At 40.4% G+C, this 24,302-nt stretch overlaps 1 protein-coding gene across 19 annotated transcripts in view; it reads right to left on the bottom strand.

The window, feature by feature from the left end:
* Positions 1-24,302, bottom strand: part of mark3a (MAP/microtubule affinity-regulating kinase 3a) — a 189,710-nt gene that overhangs the window by 35,431 nt on the left and 129,977 nt on the right. For 9 of the 19 annotated variants that reach the window (XM_059649116.1, XM_048537579.2, XM_048537582.2 and 6 more), the window contains 7 exons: positions 21,519-21,618; positions 15,947-16,059; positions 12,057-12,213; positions 11,515-11,729; positions 10,638-10,741; positions 10,009-10,203; positions 5,319-5,579 (listed from right to left, as the gene is read on the bottom strand). In XM_059649116.1, coding sequence (XP_059505099.1) covers positions 5,319-5,579; positions 10,009-10,203; positions 10,638-10,741; positions 11,515-11,729; positions 12,057-12,213; positions 15,947-16,059; positions 21,519-21,618 — 1,145 coding nt within the window. Of the gene's footprint in view, positions 1-3,716; positions 3,818-5,318; positions 5,580-10,008; positions 10,204-10,637; positions 10,742-11,514; positions 11,730-12,056; positions 12,214-15,946; positions 16,060-21,518; positions 21,619-24,302 lie in introns of all 19 variants that reach the window. The other 10 variants (XM_059649120.1, XM_059649118.1, XM_048537580.2 and 7 more) reach the window with 5 other exon arrangements.

The following is a 24,302-nucleotide window of genomic DNA, read 5'->3' as shown; positions in this document are numbered from 1 at the left end:
AATATCTGTATTTATTAGGTTTTAGAAGAATGAGGGGTGATCTTATTGAAACATACAAGATTTTGAAGGGTCTTGACAGTACAGACATTAAGATGATGTTTTCACCAGTGGGTGAATTTTGAACAAGGGGTTGACTGTTATAGAGTAAGGGGGAAAAAGAACTTCTTCATCCATAGGGTTGTGAATACCTGGAATTTACTACCCCAGAGAGCTGTTGAGGCTAAAATCAAAGATGTATTTAAAAGAGGAGGTTGATAGATTTCTGAAACATCTTAGTTGAGGGTTATGATCAGCTGGCATAAATGACATGTTGAGGCCTGGGGCAGATCAGCCATGATCTTAATGAAAGATAGGACAGGCTTGTTAGGCTGAATAGTCTAATTCTGATTTTTTAAAAAAAATACTCTTATTACATACAAACTAGGAGCAGATGCAGGCCATTCAACCTCTTGAGCCATTCAACATGGGGATAATAAGATGTGAGGCTGGATGAACACAGCAGGCCAAGCAGCATCTCAGGAGCACAAAAGCTGACGTTTCGGGCCTCGGCCCTTCAGAGAGGGGGATGGGGGGAGGGAACTGGAATAAATAGGGAGAGAGGGGGAGGCGGACCGAAGATGGAGAGTAAAGAAGATAGGTGGAGAAAGTGTAGGTGGGGAGGTAGGGAGGGGATAGGTCAGTCCAGGGAAGACGGACAGGTCAAGGAGGTGGGATGAGGTTAGTAGGTAGCTGGGGGTGCAGCTTGGGGTGGGAGGAAGGGATGGGTGAGAGGAAGAACTGGTTAGGGAGGCAGAGACAGGTTGGACTGGTTTTGGGATGCAGTGGGTGGGGGGGAAAGAGCTGGGCTGGTTGTGTGGTGCAGTGGGGGGAGGGGATGAACTGGGCTGGTTTAGGGATGCAGTGGGGGAAGGGGAGATTTTGAAACTGGTGAAGTCCACATTGATACCATATGGCTGCAGGGTTCCCAGGCGGAATATGAGTTGCTGTTCCTGCAACCTTCGGGTGGCATCATTGTGGCAGTGCAGGAGGCCCATGATGGACATGTCATCAAGAGAATGAGAGGGGGAGTGGAAATGGTTTGCGACTGGGAGGTGCAGTTGTTTGTTGCGAACTGAGCGGAGGTGTTCTGCAAAGCGGTCCCCAAGCCTCCGCTTGGTTTCCCCAATGTAGAGGAAGCCGCACCGGGTACAGTGGATGCAGTATACCACATTGGCAGATGTGCAGGTGAACCTCTGCTTAATGTGGAATGTCATCTTGGGGCCTGGGATGGGGGTGAGGGAGGAGGTGTGGGGACAAGTGTAGCATTTCCTGCGGTTGCAGGGGAAGGTGCCGGGTGTGGTGGGGTTGGAGGGCAGTGTGGAGCGAACAAGGGAGTCACGGAGAGAGTGGTCTCTCCGGAAAGCAGACAGGGGAGGGGATGGAAAAATGTCTTGGGTGGTGGGGTCGGATTGTAAATGGCGGAAGTGTCGGAGGATAATGCGTTGTATCCGGAGGTTGGTAGGGTGGTGTGTGAGAACGAGGGGGATCCTCTTGGGGCGGTTGTGGCGGGGGCGGGGTGTGAGGGATGTGTCGCGGGAAATGCGGGAGACACGGTCAAGGGCGTTCTCGATCACCGTGGGGGGGAAAGTTGCGGTCCTTAAAGAACTTGGACATCTGGGATGTGCGGGAGTGGAATGTCTTATCGTGGGAGCAGATGCGGCGGAGGCGGAGGAATTGGGAATAGGGGATGGAATTTTTGTAGGAGGGTGGGTGGGAGGAGGTGTATTCTAGGCAGCTGTGGGAGTCGGTGGGCTTGAAATGGACATCAGTTACAAGCTGGTTGCCTGAGATGGAGACTGAGAGGTCCAGGAAGGTGAGGGATGTGCTGGAGATGGCCCAGGTGAACTGAAGGTTGGGGTGGAAGGTGTTGGTGAAGTGGATGAACTGTTCAAGCTCCTCTGGGGATCAAGAGGCGGCGCCGATACAGTCATCAATGTACCGGAGGAAGAGGTGGGGTTTGGGGCCTGTGTAGGTGCGGAAGAGGGACTGTTCCACGTAACCTACAAAGAGGCAGGCATAGCTGGGACCCATGTGGGTGCCCATGGCCACCCCCTTAGTCTGTAGGAAGTGGGAGGAGTCAAAAGAGAAGTTGTTGAGTGTGAGGACGAGTTCGGCTAGGCGGATGAGAGCGTCGGTGGAGGGGGCCTGGTCGGGCCTGCGGGACAGGAAGAAGCGGAGGGCATTGAGGCCTGATCTGATCATGGCTCCAATTCGATTTTGAACCTACCCGCAATAATCTTTCACTCTTTTTTGGTTAAGTATCTATCTCCACCTTCAGAAATGTTCAATGATCTTGCCTCTACCACTCTTCAGGGAAGAGAGTTCTAGAGTCACAACTGTCAGAGAAAAACATCTCCATTGTCTTAAGGAGTCCCCTTATTTTTAAACTGCTAAGTTAAAAGTATCTCCCGTAAACAAAAATATTCTTTCAGCATCCACCCTGTCAAGTTCTTTGAGGATCTTGTATCTTTCAACAAGATTGTGTCTCAATCTTCTCAACTCAAATGAGGAAATCCAGCCTTTCTGACCACACCAAGTATCAATCAAGCAAATGTTCTCATAACACATTCGAATGCATTTATATATTTTTTCAAATAAGGAGATCAAAACTGCATATACAACTCTAGCTGCCCGATACAACTGTAGCAAAACCTCTGTTTTTATACTTCATCTCCTCACAATAAATTACAACTTTGTCATTTGCATTTCTTATCGCTTGCTGTACCTGCAATCTAAAATTCTTATGATCCATCCACCAGCACACCCAGTTCAACCTGAATGCCCTAGTTTTGCAATATCACAACAATGAAATAAAATAATTTCCATTATTCTTGCCAAAGTAGACATTTTAATAAATCTGCCAATTTTTTGCTGTCATTTAATCTAAATATACTGCTTTACAGTCCCTATGTCCTTTTCACAACATACCTTTGAATCATTACCAATTTAGAGACGAGTGGATCCTTTCAATATTGAAATGAACTGTAAATAGTTGGAGGTACCAGCACAGATCCCTGTGGTAGTCTACTCTTCACACCTTGATAACCTGAAAACGATACACTTTTTCCTACCATTTCCTGTTTCCGAAGTAACATTTTATCCAGGCTAATGCGTTACCCTCACGAAGAACTTTTATTTTGTGTAATAATATCTGATGTGTGCTTTGTCAAATTCCTTCTGGAAATCTAAGCACATTCACAAACTTCCCTTTGTCTACATTGCTTGTTAGTGCCACAGAACTGCACTAAATTAGTCAAACATGATTGCCCTTTTACATGTTGACCCTGCCAGACTGGATTCCGATTTAAGTGTTGTACCCTAACCTCTTTAATAATGGACATCAACCGTTTCCTTATGCAGCACAATAGCTCAGTGGTTAGCACTGCTGCCTCACAGTGCCAGGGACTTGGGTCCAATTCCAATCTCGGGCGACTATGTGGTTTCCGCCAGGTGCTCCGATTTTCTCCCACAATCTAAAGATGGGCAAGTTAGTGGACTGCCCCATAGTGTTGGGGGGATGTATAGATTAGGTGCATTTGCCACAGGAAATGTAGGGTTACAGGGATAGGGTAGGCAGAATAGTTTGAGTAGCATGCTCTTCGGAGGGTCGTTGTGGACTTCTTGGGCCGAATGGCCTGGTTCCATAGTATGGAGATTCTATGAAATATGAAGCTAACCAGCCTGTAGTTTCCAGATTTCTGTATTCCTCCTTTCTTGAATTTACGAATCACATTCACTACTTTCCAATTTAATGGGATTTTTCCAGAATCCAGGAAGTCTAGAAAACAAAACCAATGGAGCTACTATCTCAGCAGCTACTTCTTTTATGCTCACTTTATTTAATCTTTGCCTTTTAAATACATGCAGAAACACTTAGCATCTATTTTTAAGCTAGCTGGTCGTTGTTCTCTAATTTCTCCCATACTAATCTTTGAGCCATACGTTTAACCCTCTATGTTATTTACCCTATACCAATTTGCTTGTGGCTGCAGTAGTGATCCAGAGATATTATCATTGAGATGCTGCTTTTTAATTTAGCAACTAGCTGCTGGTATTCACTCAGCAGAAGTTCCTCAGGAGTTCTACGTCTTTTGTATCTAACTGGGCACAATCACTGGATTCTGCTCCTCCAGCTTACAGATGTCACGAGCCCTGGCATCAGTCTGACAACACAGACATGTGGACTTTTCTTCTTAGCTGCATATGTCTTAATGCCTGGGAGGATAGTTCAGGCAGGAAACCTCTCAATCTTTATGATTCCATAAATATTTCAATCCCCCTGACTATACTGCTCACTCCTATCATTTCATTCCTATTAATCTGTCCTGGTTGAATGGCATCCTGCAATGTGGTGTCTTAGTCAATTTGCTTGTTCGGTTTGCAGAGTTTGCTTTCATCCACATAGGTTGCATGAACGTCAAGCCTGTTAAGAAAATTGCAAAGGCTGAGGCTTGTCCACTTCTGCCTATTGACTCTCATAATTGCCTCAATCACAGTTGTGTACACTCCCTATTCCTGGCTAATAAGAAAATGCTATCCTAAGGTGAGTAACTGCCATTTAGAGCAAAGCATCCATGTAACTTCTTTCCTCTCTGATGCAATAGTGTCAACAACTCAGCTTCCTGTTTATAACTGAGCCAAAGCTATTTGCGTTGCAGACACATACTGTGGATATGTCTAACCTGTATCACATCGGTATCCAGGACTGTCCACATTCTGCAGTCACATGGGGCAGGCAGGAAATGTAATTAAAGTCACCTTAGATCAACCATCATCTTAGTGGCTCAGGTCTGAAGGGCCAAATGGCTCACTCCCGCCATATTTCCTACATCTTTGTGTTACTTTCAATGTTGCATGTGGAATATTCCTTTGTGCTAAATGGCAGCAGCATGTAGTACATGAAAGTGGTGACCACACTTGAAACAGCTCATTGAGAATATGGGAAATACTGAGGATATTAAAAAACCCATTAAATTACAAGTTTTAGGTTTATTGCTAGCAATGTCGTGCAATAAGTAATTCTGGAAAAGGGGAAAATTCAACTAACCAGAATACAGCTGTGGTCAATGTTCGAGTGATCCCTGTAGTAATTATTTTGCATTGCTATTCAAGCTCAAGTAATGATTAAAAGGTCAACCTGAATTTGTCAAGAATAAAAACACTGGAATGGATGCCTGTTAAATACTTTTACAAGCTCTATCATTATCAAATTTCTCTTTATATATCTTATGCAAGTTAGCACCCTGCAACATTATTCAAAATCCTATAATTACACTCACCTTCTCGTGAGCTTTGAGGTCAATTTACTAAAGAGGTTTGTAGAGCCTCGGCTTCGTGTTTGTGATAGAGGAGTGGCATCGTGAGACAGTGTTGGAGATGCAGGTGGTCCATTATATGTTGCATTGCGTCGTTCTCTAAGCTGGCCACCATGGAAAGTGCTACGACTGGCAGTTCCTCTGGGGAAACGCAGGCGGTCAGGAGTGGTTGTGCTGCTGATACTATGGGTGGAGGTCACAGGTGTCCTCTGACCTGGAGCAGTGCTACAAGAATGCATATAGTTATTTTAAAAAAAAGTAGCTGTTACTGGTAAGTAATTAAGTAGTAGCAAAACATATTGGGCATTAAAAATATTCCCGAGTATACCAGACTACCAGTTCTTGAAATTTCTTTCTAGAGAAATGAAATATTAGTAACTAACATACATCAGAAAAACTTAAGGAAATTATCTATTGTTGAAAATTTGGCTTGTGCAAGATTAAAAATACCAACTGAAACAATAACAGCTATTTAGTAGTATAGAGCTTGAGTACTGTTGGAAAAAAAAGATGCATTTTGTCCTGCATTCATCAGGACAATATACAAGAAATACCAAAATAAAGGGAAAGCGACATTTATACTATAAGATACAGGAGTACTGATTGGCTGGTAAGTAGATTTCAATCGGTAGAGGTGCTGCCAGGGAGAATACATCAGTTAAATGATCATTGACATTTAACTACCAAGGTTTGTTTAAATTTTAAATCAGAAAGATTGACACTAATTGTTCAAGCCGTTAGAAGAATACAATAATTACTGGAAAAGTAATAAAGTGTCTTTTGTAACTACTTACATTCCAATATTATTGCCAACATATTGGGAATTAAAAATACTCTCAATACATTACCAAGTCTCAGAAGTTTTTTCTGGTGAAATAAAATGTTCAATTAACATAACATGAGAAATAAAGAGATTGGCTAGGACCTATGTTATTGAATTGAAACAAATGAAACATGTCCTTTTTGCTTGAAAGGAACCGGGCCCTGCAAATGTGGCTCCCCAAGCACACAAGTATGCAATATTGTATGCCCCACTAACAATCCTAAATTGTCCGTCTAATTCTATGCACTCTTAGCTTTATTTAAGCAAATGTTGCCCAATTGCAGAATTACGTTTAATGTTGGACATTGCATTAGGAGTTTCGCAAGCTCAGGCTGGTTGGGTACAGTAGATAGCTAATTTCTTACGAACACCTAAAGGGATGGTGTTTGATATGACTCACCACCAACTTTATCGTATGACCTAAATACCCTGCATCACTTCTTCCATTTTACTGCTTTCACAGAATAGAATCCCGATAGAGTGGAAACAGGCCATTCAGCCTAACAAGTCCATACTGACTATGTGAGGAGCATCACACCCAGTCTCAACCCCATACCCTATCCCTGTAACCCTGCACTTCCCATGGCTAATTCATCTAACTTACACATTCCTGGACACTATAGGAAATTTAGCATGGCCAATTCACCTAACCTACACATCTTTGGACTATGGGAGGAAACTGGAGCACCTGGCAGAAAGCTATGCAGACACAGGGAGAATGTGCAAACTCCACACAGACAGGTGCCCAAGGCTGGAATCAAACCCAGGTCCCTGGCACTGAGGAACTGCTAACTGCTGAGCCACTGTGCTGCTCCTTTGAAGAAGGCAGAATGACTTTTTAGCAACATCCTGTTGGGGATGAAAGGCACTCGTGCTGCTACTCATAGCAGCAGCCTGAAAAGCTAGCTCCACCTATTGCTCAAACTGTTGAGATATCAGAGGTAAACTTGACACTTCTCAGGAACCAAAATAATTATCTTAGGTTTGTCCAGGAGTTTCCATGATTTGCAGCAAGAATGATTTGAGCAGGATAACTTTGAAGCACTCTATTTCAGTATCAAGCTTGCATGATTGAATAAATGGCTCAGGCCCTATTTATGAGGTTGCTGTTTGGGCCATTTTTCAGCCTTGGAATTGTAAGAAGCCCAATGTGCACATTGACCAGTGAAGACAGGCTTGCAGGAGGTAGTAGAGAACCCCAAAAGCTAACTTTTCACCTCAGGCATCAAGAAGAGGAAGCACGTGTCTGCTCCATTTCAAGTGTAAGCTTGAATGCAGATTAGAACCATTAAGACGCAAGGAAATTCTTACTTGTAGTTACAGTTTTAAATATAGCAAACAACACCTACATATTGGAATTATGAAAGGGGTTGGGGGGTTAGATGTCGTTCCATCGAATTTAGACTTGTCATGGAATCCAACAAAAACATTTGAGAAAGCTGGGTCTCCCAGAGATACCACGGCAACACTATCTATTTAGGCAGATATAGTGTTTTTAAAACTGAATGAAGCTGGGCAAGTTGCTAAGTTCATAAATTCAACATTTACTGATTCACACAATGGAGACAGGTCCATATAATCATCATATGCTGCTGCAGTGCAAATGCATATGGCATCCTTGTGTACCTTGGTGACTAGGTTAACTATGTCAAATGTGCACATGGACACTTATTTTTCTATCAATATGCAAATCCAGTATGATGTTTGCAAGTGTGAAGGAATCATTCACCGTGTACATGGAAAACTTGATCAAAAGTGATTGTAACAAGTTGCCTAAACATTGGCCAGTTCATCCTATGCAAAACTGGTCATAAATAATACAGGGCATAAGAGGTACATTACCCTTATGCAACTTGGGCAGCCCATACATTGAATAAGTCATGAGGACGAACCTTATTGCATTTAACACATCATCTAGCAGCACATTGCTCTTTCAGAAGTCCAGCAATGAGTGGGTACAAATTTGGACCCACTGGTTCTATTGCTCAGCATGACCAGGCAGCCTTACTTGAAAGCAAGCTAAAATATCCTCAGTGTGAAAAGGATTATGCTGACAACAAATTCAGGATTGTTACCCTCAGGTTCACAGAATGGTGCACTTGTATGTACTCGAAAATATACACGATAACACATGGGATGCCATTCTTTGTTGACCGTGTCCAGTTCTGGTTTCCCTGTTATTATTAAAAAGTTTTCATTAAACTAGAGAGTGCTCAGAAGAGGTTTACCAGGATGTTGCCAGGAATGGAAAGTTTAAGTTATAAGAAGAGGTTGGATAGGCTGGGACATTTTTTCCCCTCCAATGGAACATAAAAGGTCGAAAGGTGATCTTGTAGAGGTTTATAAAATAATGAGGGGTGTAGATAAGGTGAATGGCAGGTGTCTTTTCCCTAGGGTGGGGGATTTCAAGACTAGGGACATAATTTTAAGGTGAGAGGAGAAAGATTTAAAGTAGTAATGAGGGGCATTTTTTTCTGTTTTTACAGCATGTTTCATGTGTGGAATGAACTTCCAGAGGAAGTGGTGGATGTGGGTACAAATACAATGTTTAAAAGACATTTAGGCAAGTATATGAATAAGAAATGCTTGGAGGGATATGGGCCAAGTGCAGGCAGATGGGACTAGTTTAGTTTGAGGTTATGGTCAGGATAGACTGGTTAGACCAAAGGGTCTGCTTCTGTGCTGTATGACTCTAATGACTAAGTCTATAACTGACAGAGAGAACAGGTACACACAATGCATCTGTTTCAACTAATCACTTTTTGGTTTGTTTCTTAGTGTTATGTTATGTTTTGGCCAGTCAGATCAACCAGTGTTTGAAAACTTAATGTTTGACAGTTAACTTTGAGTCATCCACCGGTGCATTCCCAACAGCAATACTTCAACTAATCAACCTATCAGCGCTCTCCTCTCCGACAGTACAAACAATGTTTTCCCCTTTGGTATTTCTTGTGAATCATCCTGATGAGTGCAAGCCAAACAGTATCGACAAAATTATTTTTACCATCATTGTTACACAAACAGTACTGTGTGAATATCAAACTGGAAAGGCAAATTCACAATTGCATAAATAAATATATCCTTAGTAAGTAAGCACAAACAATATGAGTTACTGAAAGCTCTTCTATTTACTGAATTTTACTAGAACAGAAATGTATGAAACGTATTGGACTGGAAATTATTCTACAATCATCCAAATTCATTTTGAATGGCCAGAATTGTGCAAGAAATTAAATCAATCTGGAAAAAGACTACATAACATTACATCTTTTGTGACCTATTCATAGCTGAAAGTACATGGATAGCTCCCTTAAATTAAGAGCTAAGAGAGAACAAAAGTCACTCAGATTTTTTTAAAATGGTGCAGCAAGAGGCTATTGGGCCCCAATCACCATCTTGAGCATTATCCATTTGTTATTTAAAACTGCAATCCGAATGAATAGCAATCACCTTTCTTAACAGTAATTGGTGATGGACAATAAATGCCAGTCTAGCCTGCAAAGCTCACATCCTGTAAATGGATAAAACAATTTAAAATTTCTCCTTTGCAACTTTAATAACAAAGTTAATTCAGATTTTCTATCTGCTTCTTAAATTGATGAATTAGATCAAATTATTCACTGAAGCTTGAAACAAATTACAATTTAACATAACTGCAAACAAATGTGACATAGATGTTTCAGGACTGAGTAAATATAGGCACTGAACCAGGTTGCAACTAAATCCGTGCAATTGTTTAGATTCAAAAACATTCATAGTGAGGTTAAACAAAACAGGTCAAATAAGAAAATATCAGTACATAGATTTAAAGAATTATCCTCCTTTGCTTACTTAGGCCGGAAGTAATCTGCTTCATTGTCTATTGCAGGCATCATCTTGGTAGCATACCCTGAGCCTGACATGGACATTGACTTCTGATGTCGCAATCTGGCAGAAGTGGAAGATGTAGTAGAAGCGGATGTAGATGCAGGAGGAGATACATATGCAGACGCAGAACTAGTCGCACAAGCAGACATTTCTGTCAGGCTGTGATGAAGTGTGGTTGAGATAGAGGCAGAAGCAGACAGAAGTACAACATGGAGCACAATGTTGAACAAGTGCAAATTAAAAAGAAAGAAAACACCATGCTGTTAAAGAAGCTAGCTGCGTTTTTACTTTTTAAATTAAACAACAGAAAAGGCAGAACAAAACAGCAGTTTAAAAACTGCAAAGCTGTAAAGTACTCTATTGTTATTTCAGCACTATGTCCATTGCAATTTTTAGGCAACAATGCTATTCCAGGAAATTTAAAGATCAATTTGAAGAGGTTTTTAAAAGCCATATTTGACAAGGTTTGTTTTTTAAAAACAAAAACCTTCCTCCATTGCAATATGTTTGCATTTGGATATTACTGGTACGGATAAATACTTCTAAAATAAAATCAATTCTACATTACCAAACATCTTTGACTAACTAATTACCTGTTTTCCTTTCCATTCTGTAATACTGAATGCCTATCTACATTTGTTCTTTCACTGCAGACGTACGTATTCCTTCGGGTCATTCCTCCAGACACGGTGTTATTCTGAATAGGCAAAAAAGCATTGATTTATTTTAAAAATGCTTCTGTTGATTTAATAATTGAATTCTTTCTTTTAGTGCTTTTCCTGCTAGGACTGCTTGAGCTTTTAAATACTGACCTCTACTGTAGCAACCAGCTACATTCAATAATGAACAAAAATGAGGTAGAATTCTCCCAGCAGATTCTGAGGCTTTCCACCAAACACTTGATCTAGCAACGTGGCCGATAAACTGGCAAAGCTTACTTAAAAGTACTGGTCATTATTTGGTATTCTGATCCGTGATCTGCTGCATTCACTGCCCAATGCTCTATTGCCACAGGATGTTTATTAATAATGGCTGTGATCACACAATCTGCAATACTATTTACAGCTTAGACTCAGTTATTGCACTGTTGCATTACAGTCAGAAGACTGTGGGTTCAAAAGGAAGTATAAAGACATGAGTAAACCATGTATTTTTCCCCTCTTATTGAGCATAAATATGCCATAGCACAATTTGAAAGAGAATAGGATTATTTCCATTGTTCTAGTCAAAATGTATTCCTCAAATAATATCTCCAAAACAGATTATTGTATCTGATTAGTTATCTCATTATCTCAGTGACTGCATTTCAGATACCTGTAATCGGTTGTGGAACATTCAAGACATCCTGAGGTTTGAAACTTGTTTTTTTTCAAAGAGGTTCTTACATTTTCCCTTCTTTATTATTACTACATTACTTTAGAACTAGTGATAAATATAATTTAACAGTATAATTGACATCAATATACTTACACTACTTACAACAGAACTCTTCTTGCGATCAGGAATCTCTGCTTTGTTCGGGTTGTTAGCACTTCCCAACTTTGGACTAGGAGGAGTAATTCCTCTTCCTCCTACAGCAGTGGTACTAGACTTCCTTGACTGAACTTCCTCCTTTAAGTCATTATCTGCAGTGCTAGTTTGACTTCTCTTTGGGTAGGATACCACAGGTGGAATAGAGGGTCCAGCTTCAAAACCAAAAATTCTGATTACAAATTTGTAATTAGCGTTACTCAGAAATTTATTAAAATAATTTAACCAGGTATGTGATGTCAGATGCATATTAATTACCAGGTTTTGGTAATACACTGGTCTGTGAATTTTTGGCAATGAAATGAGTACCTTCACGATTAGCTCTTATGATAATACAATTGTTAATTTTATTAAAACATTCTAGTCCACAAAGGTACTGTATGTTTTCTGCTGATACAGTAAGGTAAGAATAAAACACACAATATTTAGTTTAACATACAGAACAATCAAGCTCCCATAGCAAAATGATTCTGAACACTTACCGTGATCACTGTACCGTCGTTGCTTTTGATTGGCTGATATACTTCTTTGGACCTTATGGTGGGAAGGAGATTGTCCGGTACTATTATTGAGGTCACTGCTTGGCCTGATCTTAGCTAAGGAAAGGTTACTGCTGGAGCTTGAATCACTGACTTCCAACTGAGAGGGTAATGAAGCAAATTTAGTTGAGAAGCAATCAAGAGTTCCATAATGACAAAACCAAGTTCCAGTTTGGTGCATTTCATTCATATTCCCATCCACAATCTACAATCCCCACAAGTGTATTAATGTGATATTTGATGTGGATAGCAAGGGTTTGTTGAGCCCTACTTAGTTAGAAAATATCTGCATGCCTATTTTAACATGAAACGATTGAGGTCTGAGAAATATCTTTTCAACATGGAACTTCATTAATGAGGGCTTCCAAACCAAATCTTATCCTCAGAGCAAATCTCCAAATTTTTTTTTAACTTTAGAAAGAGAAAAAAAACTGCAGTAACGTTCACAACAGCAATTTCACTGGACAAACTGAGGTCTTTTAATTCACTCTGGTGTTAAGATCACACTAGATTTTCAAAATGCTTCTTACACCAGTGATTCAAATATGGCAAAGTAACTGAATTCAATATCTACAATATTTGCACATACATGTGTCTACGCCAGAAATGTACTGTAAAAAGCTTCTGGTTAAAGTTGGGCGGCATGGTGGCTCAGTGGTTAGCACTGCAGCCTCACAGCGTCAGGGACCCAGGTTCGATTCTAGCCTCGGGCAACTGTGTGTGGTGTTTGCACATTCTCCCCGTGTCTGTGTGGGTTTCCTCCGGGTGCCCCGGTTTCCTCCCACAGTCCAAAGATGTGCAGGCTAGGTGGATTGGCCTTGTTAAATTGCCTGTAGTGTTCAGGGGTGTGTGGGTTATAGGGGGATGGGTCTGGGTGGGATGCTCCAAAGGGCGGTGTGGACTTGTTGAGCCGAAGGGTCCGTTTCCACACTGTAGGGAATCTAATCTAATCTAAAAAGCTGAAGCATGAAAGCCTTACCAGATATAGGCACTATCATGAGATTAAAGCATTTACATTAAGTGGTTATTTCCAAATTTGTTTTGAACTAGCAGCAGAAATGGAATATTTCAATTCCAGCCATTCTATTCAGATTGTTTGGAGCTAACTTTGATTACAGACAATACTTTGGAGAAGTTTGGACTACAGAAAAATGCCTAAAGGCATCTGACAAGGGAGGTCATAGCATGGTGGTATTGTCGCTGGACTAGTAATCCAATAACTCAGGCTAATGCTGTGTTGGGATGGGTTCAAATTCCACTACAGAATCATAGAATCATTACAGTGTGGAAGCAGGCCATTTGGCCCATCGGGTCAATAGCAACCCTCTGAAGAGTATCATACCCAGACCCACCTCTCTACCTATCCCTGTAACTCTGCATTTTCCATGGCCAATTCACCTAATCTACATATTTTTGCATTTTGGGAGGATACCGGTACACCAGAAGAAACCCATGGACGGGGAGAATATGCAAACTCCACACAGACAGACAGTCATCCAAGGCTGAAACAGAAACCAGGTCCCTGGCATTGAGAGGCAGCAGTGCTAACCACTGAGCCAGTGTGTCGCCCTTTGGTGCAAGACGAATTCAACTGATAAACCTAGAATTAAAAGCTAGTCTAATGGGGATATTGAAATTATTCTTGTTCATCATAAAAATGCACAAGATTCACTAATGTCCTTTAAGGGGAGAAAATTTGCCATTCTCACCTGGTGTGGCCTATATGACTCCAGATCCACAGCAATGTAATTGATTCTCAAATATCCTCTAAAATTGCCTAGCAAGCCACTCAGTGTATCTAATTGCTTCAAAGTCTCATAAAAGGAATTACATTGGTCGGATCAACAGGTATTAACAGCTGTATGGTCTATTTAGAGACTGCAGCAGTTCAAGGCAGCAGCTCACCACCACACTCCCACAGGCAATTAAGGACAATAAATGCTGGACAAGTCAGTGATGCCCATATCCCATGAATGAATGGGAAAAAAGTTCCACACGTAAGACAATTAGTTTTGTACAGGATCAGCGTAAACACTGTTTACAAGTTTAAAAATTGGCTGATAAGTAGAAGTAATTAGTGCTCGTTAGGTAGGTCAAGTCAGAATTGGCAAGGACTGAAGTACTGGCCTAGGACTCTATGCTATCACTAATATTTTAAATTTACATTAAATGTCCTGAATTCGGGAATATGATCTAAATGGGTCAAATTTCCTAATGATATCAAGCTAACATGAAGAGTGAATTCAGGATAATTCAGAAGTTACAAAGTAAGTTTTATATACATTATGTAAATACCACAAAAACTAGCAGATTAAATTGAAAATGGACACATATGAAGAGTATTGAACATAGGAAGAAAAATAAGCTCTCTCTTCTTGAATGTGTACATTAAATTGGAGCAGCCATCACCAATATTTAGATTGACAGAAGGATACAAGACAGATACGGTCATGATTAAACTGATACACCGAGCAACCTAATGAGTTCTCGTCATCAAGACAGAGGGCCATTTCCAAATTTGCACATATAAGAACCATGTGGCCACTGTCAAAGGGTTGAAATTATGAGGCGGCGCTTGGGCATTTCAGCTTAGAATGGAAGGACCTATGGAGGTGCCCTTAGCATTATAATATAGTTATGGAAATGGAATAGATAAAGCCACGATAGGAGAAGGAAAAGGAGACCGGATTTAAAATATGCAACCGTAACAATACTAGCATTTTATACCATAGTATCAACTGAACTACTGCAACTCCTTGAGAAAAGTTAATTTAATAATTATGTCTTTTAGGAGTACAGGCCTTGAATATTGCTTTAAAAAAAGTCAACTTGAAGTTGTTTTGTCTTGCACTCATCAGGATATTTAAAAAAAAACTAATTCAAAGGAAAAACGAATAGTTAGACTGCATGAGAGCAGAGTGCTGATTGGTTGGCATGTGGACACTGGTTGAGGCATTCCTATAAAGTATCCATTAATGTTGATTAACAGTTAACCACCATGCTTTATTTAAAATTTTAAACCAGGCAGGTCATATCTTTCTTTTAAAAAATTGCTAGATTTTATTTATGAGGTGTAATTGATCCTGACAAGGCCAGTATTCATTACCTATTCTTAATTGTCTTTTGGGTCACCTTCTTGAACCACTATAGCAAATGTGGCAAGGAGACAATGAGCCATAAATAAAAAAGGTGCTGAATTCAACCTTTCAGTCTTCTCAGTTGCTGATTTCAGCTTTGCGAAACCAATCGTTACCTAAAACTGTTGTATTCTTGATGGAGAATGGAAATTAGTTTGGGCATGTTCGGACTATCCTGCACACTGTATCTTAATATTCAGCTCACCTGTCTGCTTTCTATGCAGCACAGCTGTAATTCTGGATAGCATGAAATATGAGAGAAATTTACACTGCAAGGTAAATAGAAATAGGAGGGCAATCAATATTATTTTGGCCACAATGGATAGTAAAGGTGTTGGGTTGGTTCAGGGTTAGCATTCTTGCATTTGAGTCAGAAGGTTGGAGCTCAAACCCTACTCCACAGATTCGAGCACATGGGTCAGGCCGATAATGTAATGTAGTATTGAGGAAGAGCTGTATTGACTGTCCTTCCGATGAGATATTAGAACTGGTTAGGTCTCTCAGCTGGGAATTCTAAGTGCCATATATTATTCAAGAAGAGTAGATGTGAACAGGCTGGCATTCTAAACAATATTTATCCCTTAATGACAACCACTAACAAAATAGATTTTATCTGGAAACTCACTGCTGTTTGAGAGGCATTTGAAGCAAACAGCCTATATAAATGAAACCTTGTTCTTCGTTCTTTATCCTTACCTCATTAGACTTTCGACCCAGCAATAAATATGTTGCAGTTATTTCATCATATTTCATTTTGGCGAGGGATTCCTGAATTTCCTCAAGTGTATAACCCATTCCAACCATAATATCTGTAAAACAGGGATCAGATAGTTTTTCAAATACTATTAGTGCCAACTGTTTTCGGATCAAGCATGTTATTTCCAACATATTCTTTCAAATTTAATCTTATCCTCAAACTACATGTTCCATTTGAAAGGTTGCTAGCCATGCTGTAAATGGTCAAATCATAAAACGTTTGCACTTTCCTTCTCTTACGAAACCCATTTTTAGCTTACACAAGACCAAAACATTACTTCAAAGTCAACAATGGCTATGATGCATTAGTATGTTGCCCATCTGTCATTAGGATAATGGTTTGAAACAAAGTAAACATTAGAGCTTAAAAATGTAATCAGCACGTTGTAAGGGTACTCACAATGCTGCTCAATATGGTGCAAAGTAGCCACTTCAATAATTATGATCAAAAGATTAATTGTTAGTAAAAATAGGAAATTCAGACCTGTATAAGTAAGATTCTCCCTGAAGTTGAGTTGCAGATATGTTTTGTGAGGGACAAGGGAGAAAAGTAGAAGCTTTAATATCTAAACAATGCCACACCTAACTTACGAAGTGCTTAATGTTAACATTGGGGTAAATGGCTCAGATAGAAAAAAATCCTTCCCAAATTTTAGTAAGAGGCAGTTGAGACACTGCATTGAATAAAAATTAATACAAAAGGAGCTATTCGAGGAGATATTGGCTCCAAGGACACAGAGAAACAATGGTGGGCATTGTGAAAGCTCTGATGATAATTTTGCAATTCACCTTTGGGTGGTGCTGGAGTACTGGTGAATTTCAAATGTTACATTCTTGATCAAAAAAAAAGTGTAAAGACTAAGGCTAGTAACTACTGATTAGTCAGTTTTATATCATGGTAGGAAATGAAAGTCTGGGAAAAAATTAATGGACACTCAGACTAATGAGGGTTGGTTATGGAAAGCCTGGATTTGTTAATGACAAATAAAAAGAAAAATAACTGCAGATACTATAAATCAGAAATAAAAACTGAAATTGCTGGAAAAGCTCAGTAGGTTTGGCAGCATTTGTGAAGAGAAATCAAAGTTAATGTTTCGGGTCTGGTGACCCTTCCCTCAGTTCTTCAGTTCTGAGGAAGGCTCACCGGACCCGAAACATTGACTATTTTCGCTTCACAGATGCGGCCAGACCTGCTGAGCTTTACCAGCAATATTTGTTTTTTGTTTGTGTCTGTAAAGGACAAATTTTGTTTAACTAATTTGAGACTTAAGAGGGGTGCTGACACTAATGCAGTTAATTTGGCTATGGACTTTCAAAAGGCATTTGATAAAGTGCCACATATCAAGACAGAAAAGCTAGAATTAGTGGAATAAAACACAGTCTGTAGGCAACATGAATACAAACTTGGCTGGGCAACAGGCAACAGTAGTGGTGAATAGTTACTTTGAGTTTGGAGGAAGATACAGCTCAACTTCCCTTTTTTTGGATAATAAAGTAATGACATAGACACGGAGCAGAGGGCACAATGTCAGCAATTGTTGACGATAAAACCCCAAAGTATTGTGAGCTGACAGGAGTATCGAGAGGCCATAGATAGGCTGCTGGATGGGCGGACAAACAGTAGTTTAAAAAAATCTAAAGAAGAGAAATGCGAAGTGATTAATTTTTATAGGAAGTAGGAAAGGCAATACTAAATTAATGCAATTCTAAAGGATATAGGGTTGTACAGGAGGATAGAATACAAAAGCTATTAAAAATTGCTAAAACTGTAATAAAACAGTGATTTTAACTTTGGTACCCATGACCAGACACTACACTTTCGGAATGATATGAAAGTATGCGAGAGGGTACAGAAAATATTCATGAGAATGTTCCTAGAAATTAGGAAATTCACTCCCATGGATGCACTGGAGAACCTGGAACTATTTTCCTTACAGAGGAGGACATTGAGAGGAGATTTAATAGAGGAATTCAAATTAGGAGGGGTCTGGATAAGGAGAAGTTGGTTTGAAGTGTGTCTACTTCAACGCCAGGACCGTCCGGAAGAGGGTGGGTGAACTTGCAGCATGGGTTAGTACCTGGGACTTGGATGTTGCGGCCATTTTGGAGACATGGATACAGCAGGGGACAGGGATGGTTGTTGCAGGTTCCGGGATTTAGATGTTTCAGTAACAACTGAGAAGATGGAAAAAGGGGGGTGGGGGGAGGTGTGGCATTGTTGGTCAAGGACAGTATTACAGTTGCAGAAAGGTTGTTTGGGGACTCGTCAACTGAGGTAGTATGGGCTGAGCTTAGAAACAGGAAAGGAGGTCACCCTGTTGAGAGTTTTCTAATGGCCTCCGAATAGTCCCAGATATATGTAGAGGAAAGGATAGCAAAGATGATTCTTGATGGGAGTGAGAGAGACAGGGTTGTTGTCATGGGGGACTTCAACTTTCCAAATATTGACTGGGAACACTATAGTTCGAGTACTATAGATGGGTCAGTTTTTGTCCAGTGTGTGCAGGAGGGCTTCCTGACATAGTACGTAGATAGGCCAACAAGGGGAGAAACCACATTAGATTTGGTACTGAGTAATGAGCCCGGCCAGGTGTTAGATTTGGAAGTAGGTGAGCACTTTGGTGATAGCGATCACAATTCTGTTATGTTTACTTTAGTGATGGAAAGGGATAGGTGTATACCACTGGGCAAGAGTTATAGCTGGGGAAAGGCAATTACGATGAAATTAGGCAAGATCTAGGGAACATAGGATGGGGAAGGAAACTGCAGGGGATGGGCACATTAGACATGTGGAGCCTATTCAAGGAAAAGCTCCTGTGTGTCCTAAATAAGTATGTACCTGTCAGGCAGGGAGGAAGCTGTAGAGCGCAGGAGCCGTGGTTTACGAAGGAGGTGGAATCTCTGGTCAAGAGGAAGAAGGCGGCTTATGTTAGGATGAGATGTGAAGGCTCAGTTAGGGTGCTTGAGGGCTACGAGGTAGCCAGGAAAGACCTAAAGAGACAGCTCAGAAGAGCCAGGAGGAGACATGAGAAGTTGTTGGCAGATAGGATCAGGGTAAACCCTAAGGCTTTCTATAGGTATTTAAGGAATAAAAGAATGACGAAAGAAAGATTTAGGGCCAATCAAGGATAGTAGTGAGAAGTTGTGTGGAGTCAGAGGAGATAGAGGAAGCACTAAATGAATATTTTTCAACAGTATTCCCTCTAGAGAACGACAATGTTGTCTAGGAGAATACTGAGATACAGGCTACTAGGCTAGGTGGGATTGAGGTTCACAAGGAAGAGGTATTAGAAATCCTTCAGAGGGTGAAGACATAAGTTCCCTGGGCCGGATGGGATTTATCCTAGGATCCTCTGGGAAGCCAGGGAGGAGATTGCCGAGCCTTTGGCATTGATCTTTAACTTGTCATTGTCTACAGGAATAGTGCCAGATGACTGAGGGATAGTAAATGTGATTCCCCTGTTCAAGAAGGGGAGTAGAGACAACCCTGGTAATTATAGACCAGTGAGTCTTACCTCAGTTGTTGGTAAAGTGTTGGAAAAGGTTAAGGGATAGGATTTATAATCATCTAGAAAAGAATAAATTGATTAGGGATAGTCAGCACGGTTGTGTGAAGGGAAGGTCGTGCCTCACAAAGCTTATCGAGTTCTTTGAGAAGGTGACCAAACAGGTAGATGAGAGTAAACCGGTTGATGTGGTGTATATGGATTTCAGCAAGGCGTTCGATAAGGTTCCCCACAGAAGACTATTGTACAAAATGCAGAGGAATGGAATTGTGGGAGATATAGCAGTTTGGATCAGAAATTGGCTTGCTGAAAGAAGACAGAGGGTGGTAGTTGATGGGAAATGTTCATCCTGGAGACCAGTTACTAGTGGTGTACCGCAAAAGGTCGGTGTTGGGTCCACTGCTGTTTGTCATTTTTATAAATGACCTGGATGAGGGCGTAGAAGGATGGGTTAGTAAATTTGCAGACGACACTAAGGTCGGCGGAGTTGTGGATAGTGACGAAGGATGCTGTAGCTTGCAGAGAGACATAGATAAGCTGCAGCGCTGGGCTGAGAGGTGGCAAAATGAAGTTTAATGCGGACAAGTGTGAGGTGATGCACTTTGGTAGGAGTAACCAGAAGGCAAAGTACTGGGCTAATGGTCAGATTCTTGGTAGTGGTGTAGATGAGCAGAGATATCTCGGTGTCCATGTACACAGATCCTTGAAAGTTGCCACACAGGTTGACAGGGCTGTTAAGAAGGCATACAGTGTTTTAGCTTTTATTAATAGAGGGATCGAGTTCTGGAACCAAGAGGTTATGGTGAAGCTGTACAAAACTCTGGTGCAGCCACACTTGGAGTATTGCGTACAGTTCTGGTCACCGCATTATAAGAAGGACGTGGAAGCTTTGGAAAGGGTGCAGGAGATTTACTAGGATGTTGCCTGGTATAGAGGGAAGGTCTTACGAGGAAAGGCTGAGGGACTTGAGGCTGTTTTTGTTAGAGAGGTGGTGGTTGAGGGGTGACTTAATTGAAACATATAAAATAAATCAGAGGGTTAGATAGGGAGAGCCTTTTTCCTAGGATGGTGACGGCGAGCACGAGGGGGCGTAGCTTTAAATTGAGGGGTGAAAGATATAGGACAGATGTCAGAGGTGGTTTCTTTACTCAGAGTAGTAAGGGAATGGAACGCTTTGCCTGCAACGGTAGTAGATTCGCCAACTTTAGGTACATTTAAGTTGTCATTGGATAAGCATATGGACGTACATGGAATAGTGTAGGTTAGATAGGCTTCAGATCGGTATGACAGGTCGGCACAATATTGAGGGCCGAAGGGCCTGTACTGTAATGATCTATGTTCTATTTGTGGAAGGATTCAGAACCAGAGGACACAAATTTAAGGTGAATGGCACATGGCAAAAGAAACACATGTGGCATGTGACACTTTTTATTCAACAAGTAATCTGAATCTGGAATGCACGTGGTACGGGAAGATTCAATTCAAGCCTTCAAAGGAAAAAAGAGAGAAAGAATTTGCTTCAGTCAGTTCTGATCAGATGATGCAAAGATTGTGACAAGAACAAATTGCAGTATCCAGTTAAATTAAAAAAAAGTTATTAAAATTAAACAGTGCCCAGAATGTTGTAAACTATCTAACCAAAACAGGAAGTGTTCGTTCTCAAACTCCGTTGAGTATCATTGGAACAGTGAGGTAGAGCGGAGGACGGAGGGGTCAGAATGGGTTTTGAAGGCGAATTAAAGTGGTAAGACCAAAAACTCAGCTTGATGCTTGCAAACGTAACTGAGGTGTATGCAAAGCCAAGATAAACAGCAACATCAGACAAAGTTTGCATGATCGTTATCCTCACCATCTCTGATTTAACTGTGGATCATCCTGAAATCATTTAACTCTATTTAATAGCTGACAATTAGGTTTAGTGAAATCTGTAGCTTTAACTTTGAACATTTCTTCCGTGCCATAATAAGATAAGTAACAAACTCAAAAATCAGTTGTTTCACACTTACCTATTCTCTTAGTGTCTGAGATATCCAGATCTGGCTCTACAAAAGGTCTAAGCTCATCATCATCATGACCTGCATTAATCCACCGATCCTTCATGATTTGCTGGCAACAAAAGAATACAAAATAAATTCAATTTAATGACATTGTAAAAGATCTCAATTAAGCATTTGTACAAAGAAACATGGAACAAGAGGTGACCTATTGTTTAAGTGGCTCATCTTAATACACATTGCAACTGATAGTTGCTTTCCAGTCATTTCCCCTCAATGTGTATGAAGGTAATGAATCATGTTGTGCTGTACTTCCATATGCACTAGCTGTACATTAGAAACAATACATTGGAAGAGAAATTGGTTTGCATCTGTGAGCATAGATAGTGAGTTTCAGTTGGCTACTTGATCATGCCAATGACATTTGTTCTTTGAAATTCATGCTGAGCATAACTTCTAAATGAGTCACTGAACAGACACCATCAGGGTTATGAATGCCAATCTTTTCTCCATGCTGCTGGTCCCTGAAATACATTTCACAAATTGCACCGTCTCCTGGCCAAGGTCAGTTATGGATTATCTCTGTCAAATTGCTCATCTGCATAAGCACATGTTCTCAACAAAACAAAAAGAGGCTTGTGCTAACAGCTCTAGACAATGCTTCAGCCTGCTATATTTACAAAAATGGTGATCATAGTTGTTCCCTAAGAAAACACCAGAATATTTATGTAGAATTGTTGCAGTCAGATCTGTTTCATTAAACCACCTGTCTAAATTTGTCTTTACTCCACAAAAGAGTTCTTTACTGGTTTCCTCTCACCTTGTCCACGTATTACTTTAATCGCATTTCCCAAATTTAAGTAGCATGACATTGCAAAAACGATGCTGACATAAATGATACTAATTTGAGGCCTGAATAATATGGAAAGTTGCATCAAAATCTAGTAATGTGTAAGGGCAAAATACAGCAGATGCTGAATCCTTAAACAAACAGAGGCTGCTGAAGAAACTCAACAGGTCTGGCAGCATCTGTGGAGAGGGAAACAGAGTTAATGCTTCAAGTCAGGTAACATCTTCAGCACTAAAGATGATTCACACCAATGCCAAACGTCCACTCTCTTTCTCTGTCCGCAGGTGCTGTCTGACCTGCCGAATTTCTCCAGCATTGTGTGTTTGTTATCATCATGCATAATAAGGATTGCAACATGGATGGATAAATTTCAACACAAATTTAATTGAGCCAAGTACAAGATGATACAGTTGGTTTGGAGAAGTACAGTCACTTATTCCATGTGAAGTTGTGAAATTAAATGAGTAAGGAAATAAAGATATTTATGAATAATTTGCTAGCCAATACATACTTTTACATACTACACAAAGGATAGTAAAAGAATTGAAGAAACAATCCAGTGAAACAAGCAGAATTGTGATGATAAATTATAAGCAAACTTTGAGCAACTGAACCTCTTCTGTGGAGGGCTGAAGCTAAAGGGACCCGATAGAGTTCTTTAATATCATTTGAGAACAAGGGACAAGGGACAAAATAGATAATAGGAGGAATTACACAGAGCTTGAGAATTTGGAACCTGCTGAAAAAAAAGTGTTGAAGCAGACAGCATTGGCTTAATTAGGAGATTTGGTGTAGACACGAGGGATATAACATTATAGTGAAAAGGGTGGCAAAAGATCATTAGAGTTAAAGAAAGCTCACGTGAAGTATGAACAGTTAGTGGGACCAATGGTCCATTAACAAAAGTAGTCATGTATGGATTTCTGTGGACACAGCTACCCAGTTTCCACTATTCTACTACAACTCTGGATTTTAACTATTTTCTGTCTTGCAGCCATCTTAAGCTCATTGTGCAACCTCGTCCTTGGCTTCACATGCTCTGCTTGCATCTTTGCCGTTTCCACATGCCCCAGATGTTATATTACTTTATTGGCAGCCTTTAAAATACGTGTAGCATGTTTGTGTAGTCCATCATTACATTACAAAATCCAATAAAGTTACTAACAATATTTTCTGTTATAAATACTTTTTAGCATTATATTAACTTTCTCCCAATGCATTAAAGTGACTATTCTACAGCTTTCTGGATCAGTTCCTATTCGCTTTCTGAAGGCAGAAATTACATTTGCTGTTCCTCTGCCTTGGCACTATTCTTGCCTTTATTGAATTTTTACTAAAAAAGATTTGATTCCCATGCTTCTGCTATTTCCTCCCCAATTTATTTTGAGTATCCATGAAGGAATCCATCTGGATTTGCAGATCGGTCTTCTTTCCTTACTAAAATAAAACAAAAAAAAAAGGCAAATGCTGAAGAACTGAAACAAAAACAGAAACTGCTGGTGAAATCATCAGGTCTGGCAGCAGTCTGAAGAGGAGTAACTGGACTCGAAATATTAATTCGAGTTTCTTCTGCACATGCTGTTAGATCTGCTGAGTTTCATCAATAATTTCCTTTTTAGTCTGTCTTCCTTATGTTTGGTTAGTTTGTCTACTATCCACTTTAACAGTGGTTATGTTGCTCTGGAAGACCTCCTTAAATAAAATGTTATTTAGTTCTTGAAACTGAGCCTAAAAGGTGGAATTTTCTCCTCTCAGAGAGGTGGCAGGGAAGGTGGTGGAAAGAGAAGGTAATTGGTCAGATTAGCACCAGGGAGATATCTGACACATTCCCAACATCAAAAAAAAGTTCTGGGAAGGAAAGCCTAACATTCACCTTCCTGGCCAATGGCCAATTAAGGCCTTTAAGTGGTCAATTAAGAGCCTCTTCACTTCACCACCTAGAATAA

The sequence above is a fragment of the Stegostoma tigrinum genome, chromosome 10 (genome assembly GCF_030684315.1).
Source record: "Stegostoma tigrinum isolate sSteTig4 chromosome 10, sSteTig4.hap1, whole genome shotgun sequence".
Taxonomy (NCBI): domain Eukaryota; kingdom Metazoa; phylum Chordata; class Chondrichthyes; order Orectolobiformes; family Stegostomatidae; genus Stegostoma; species Stegostoma tigrinum.
This window is presented reverse-complemented; position numbering and strand designations above follow the sequence as displayed.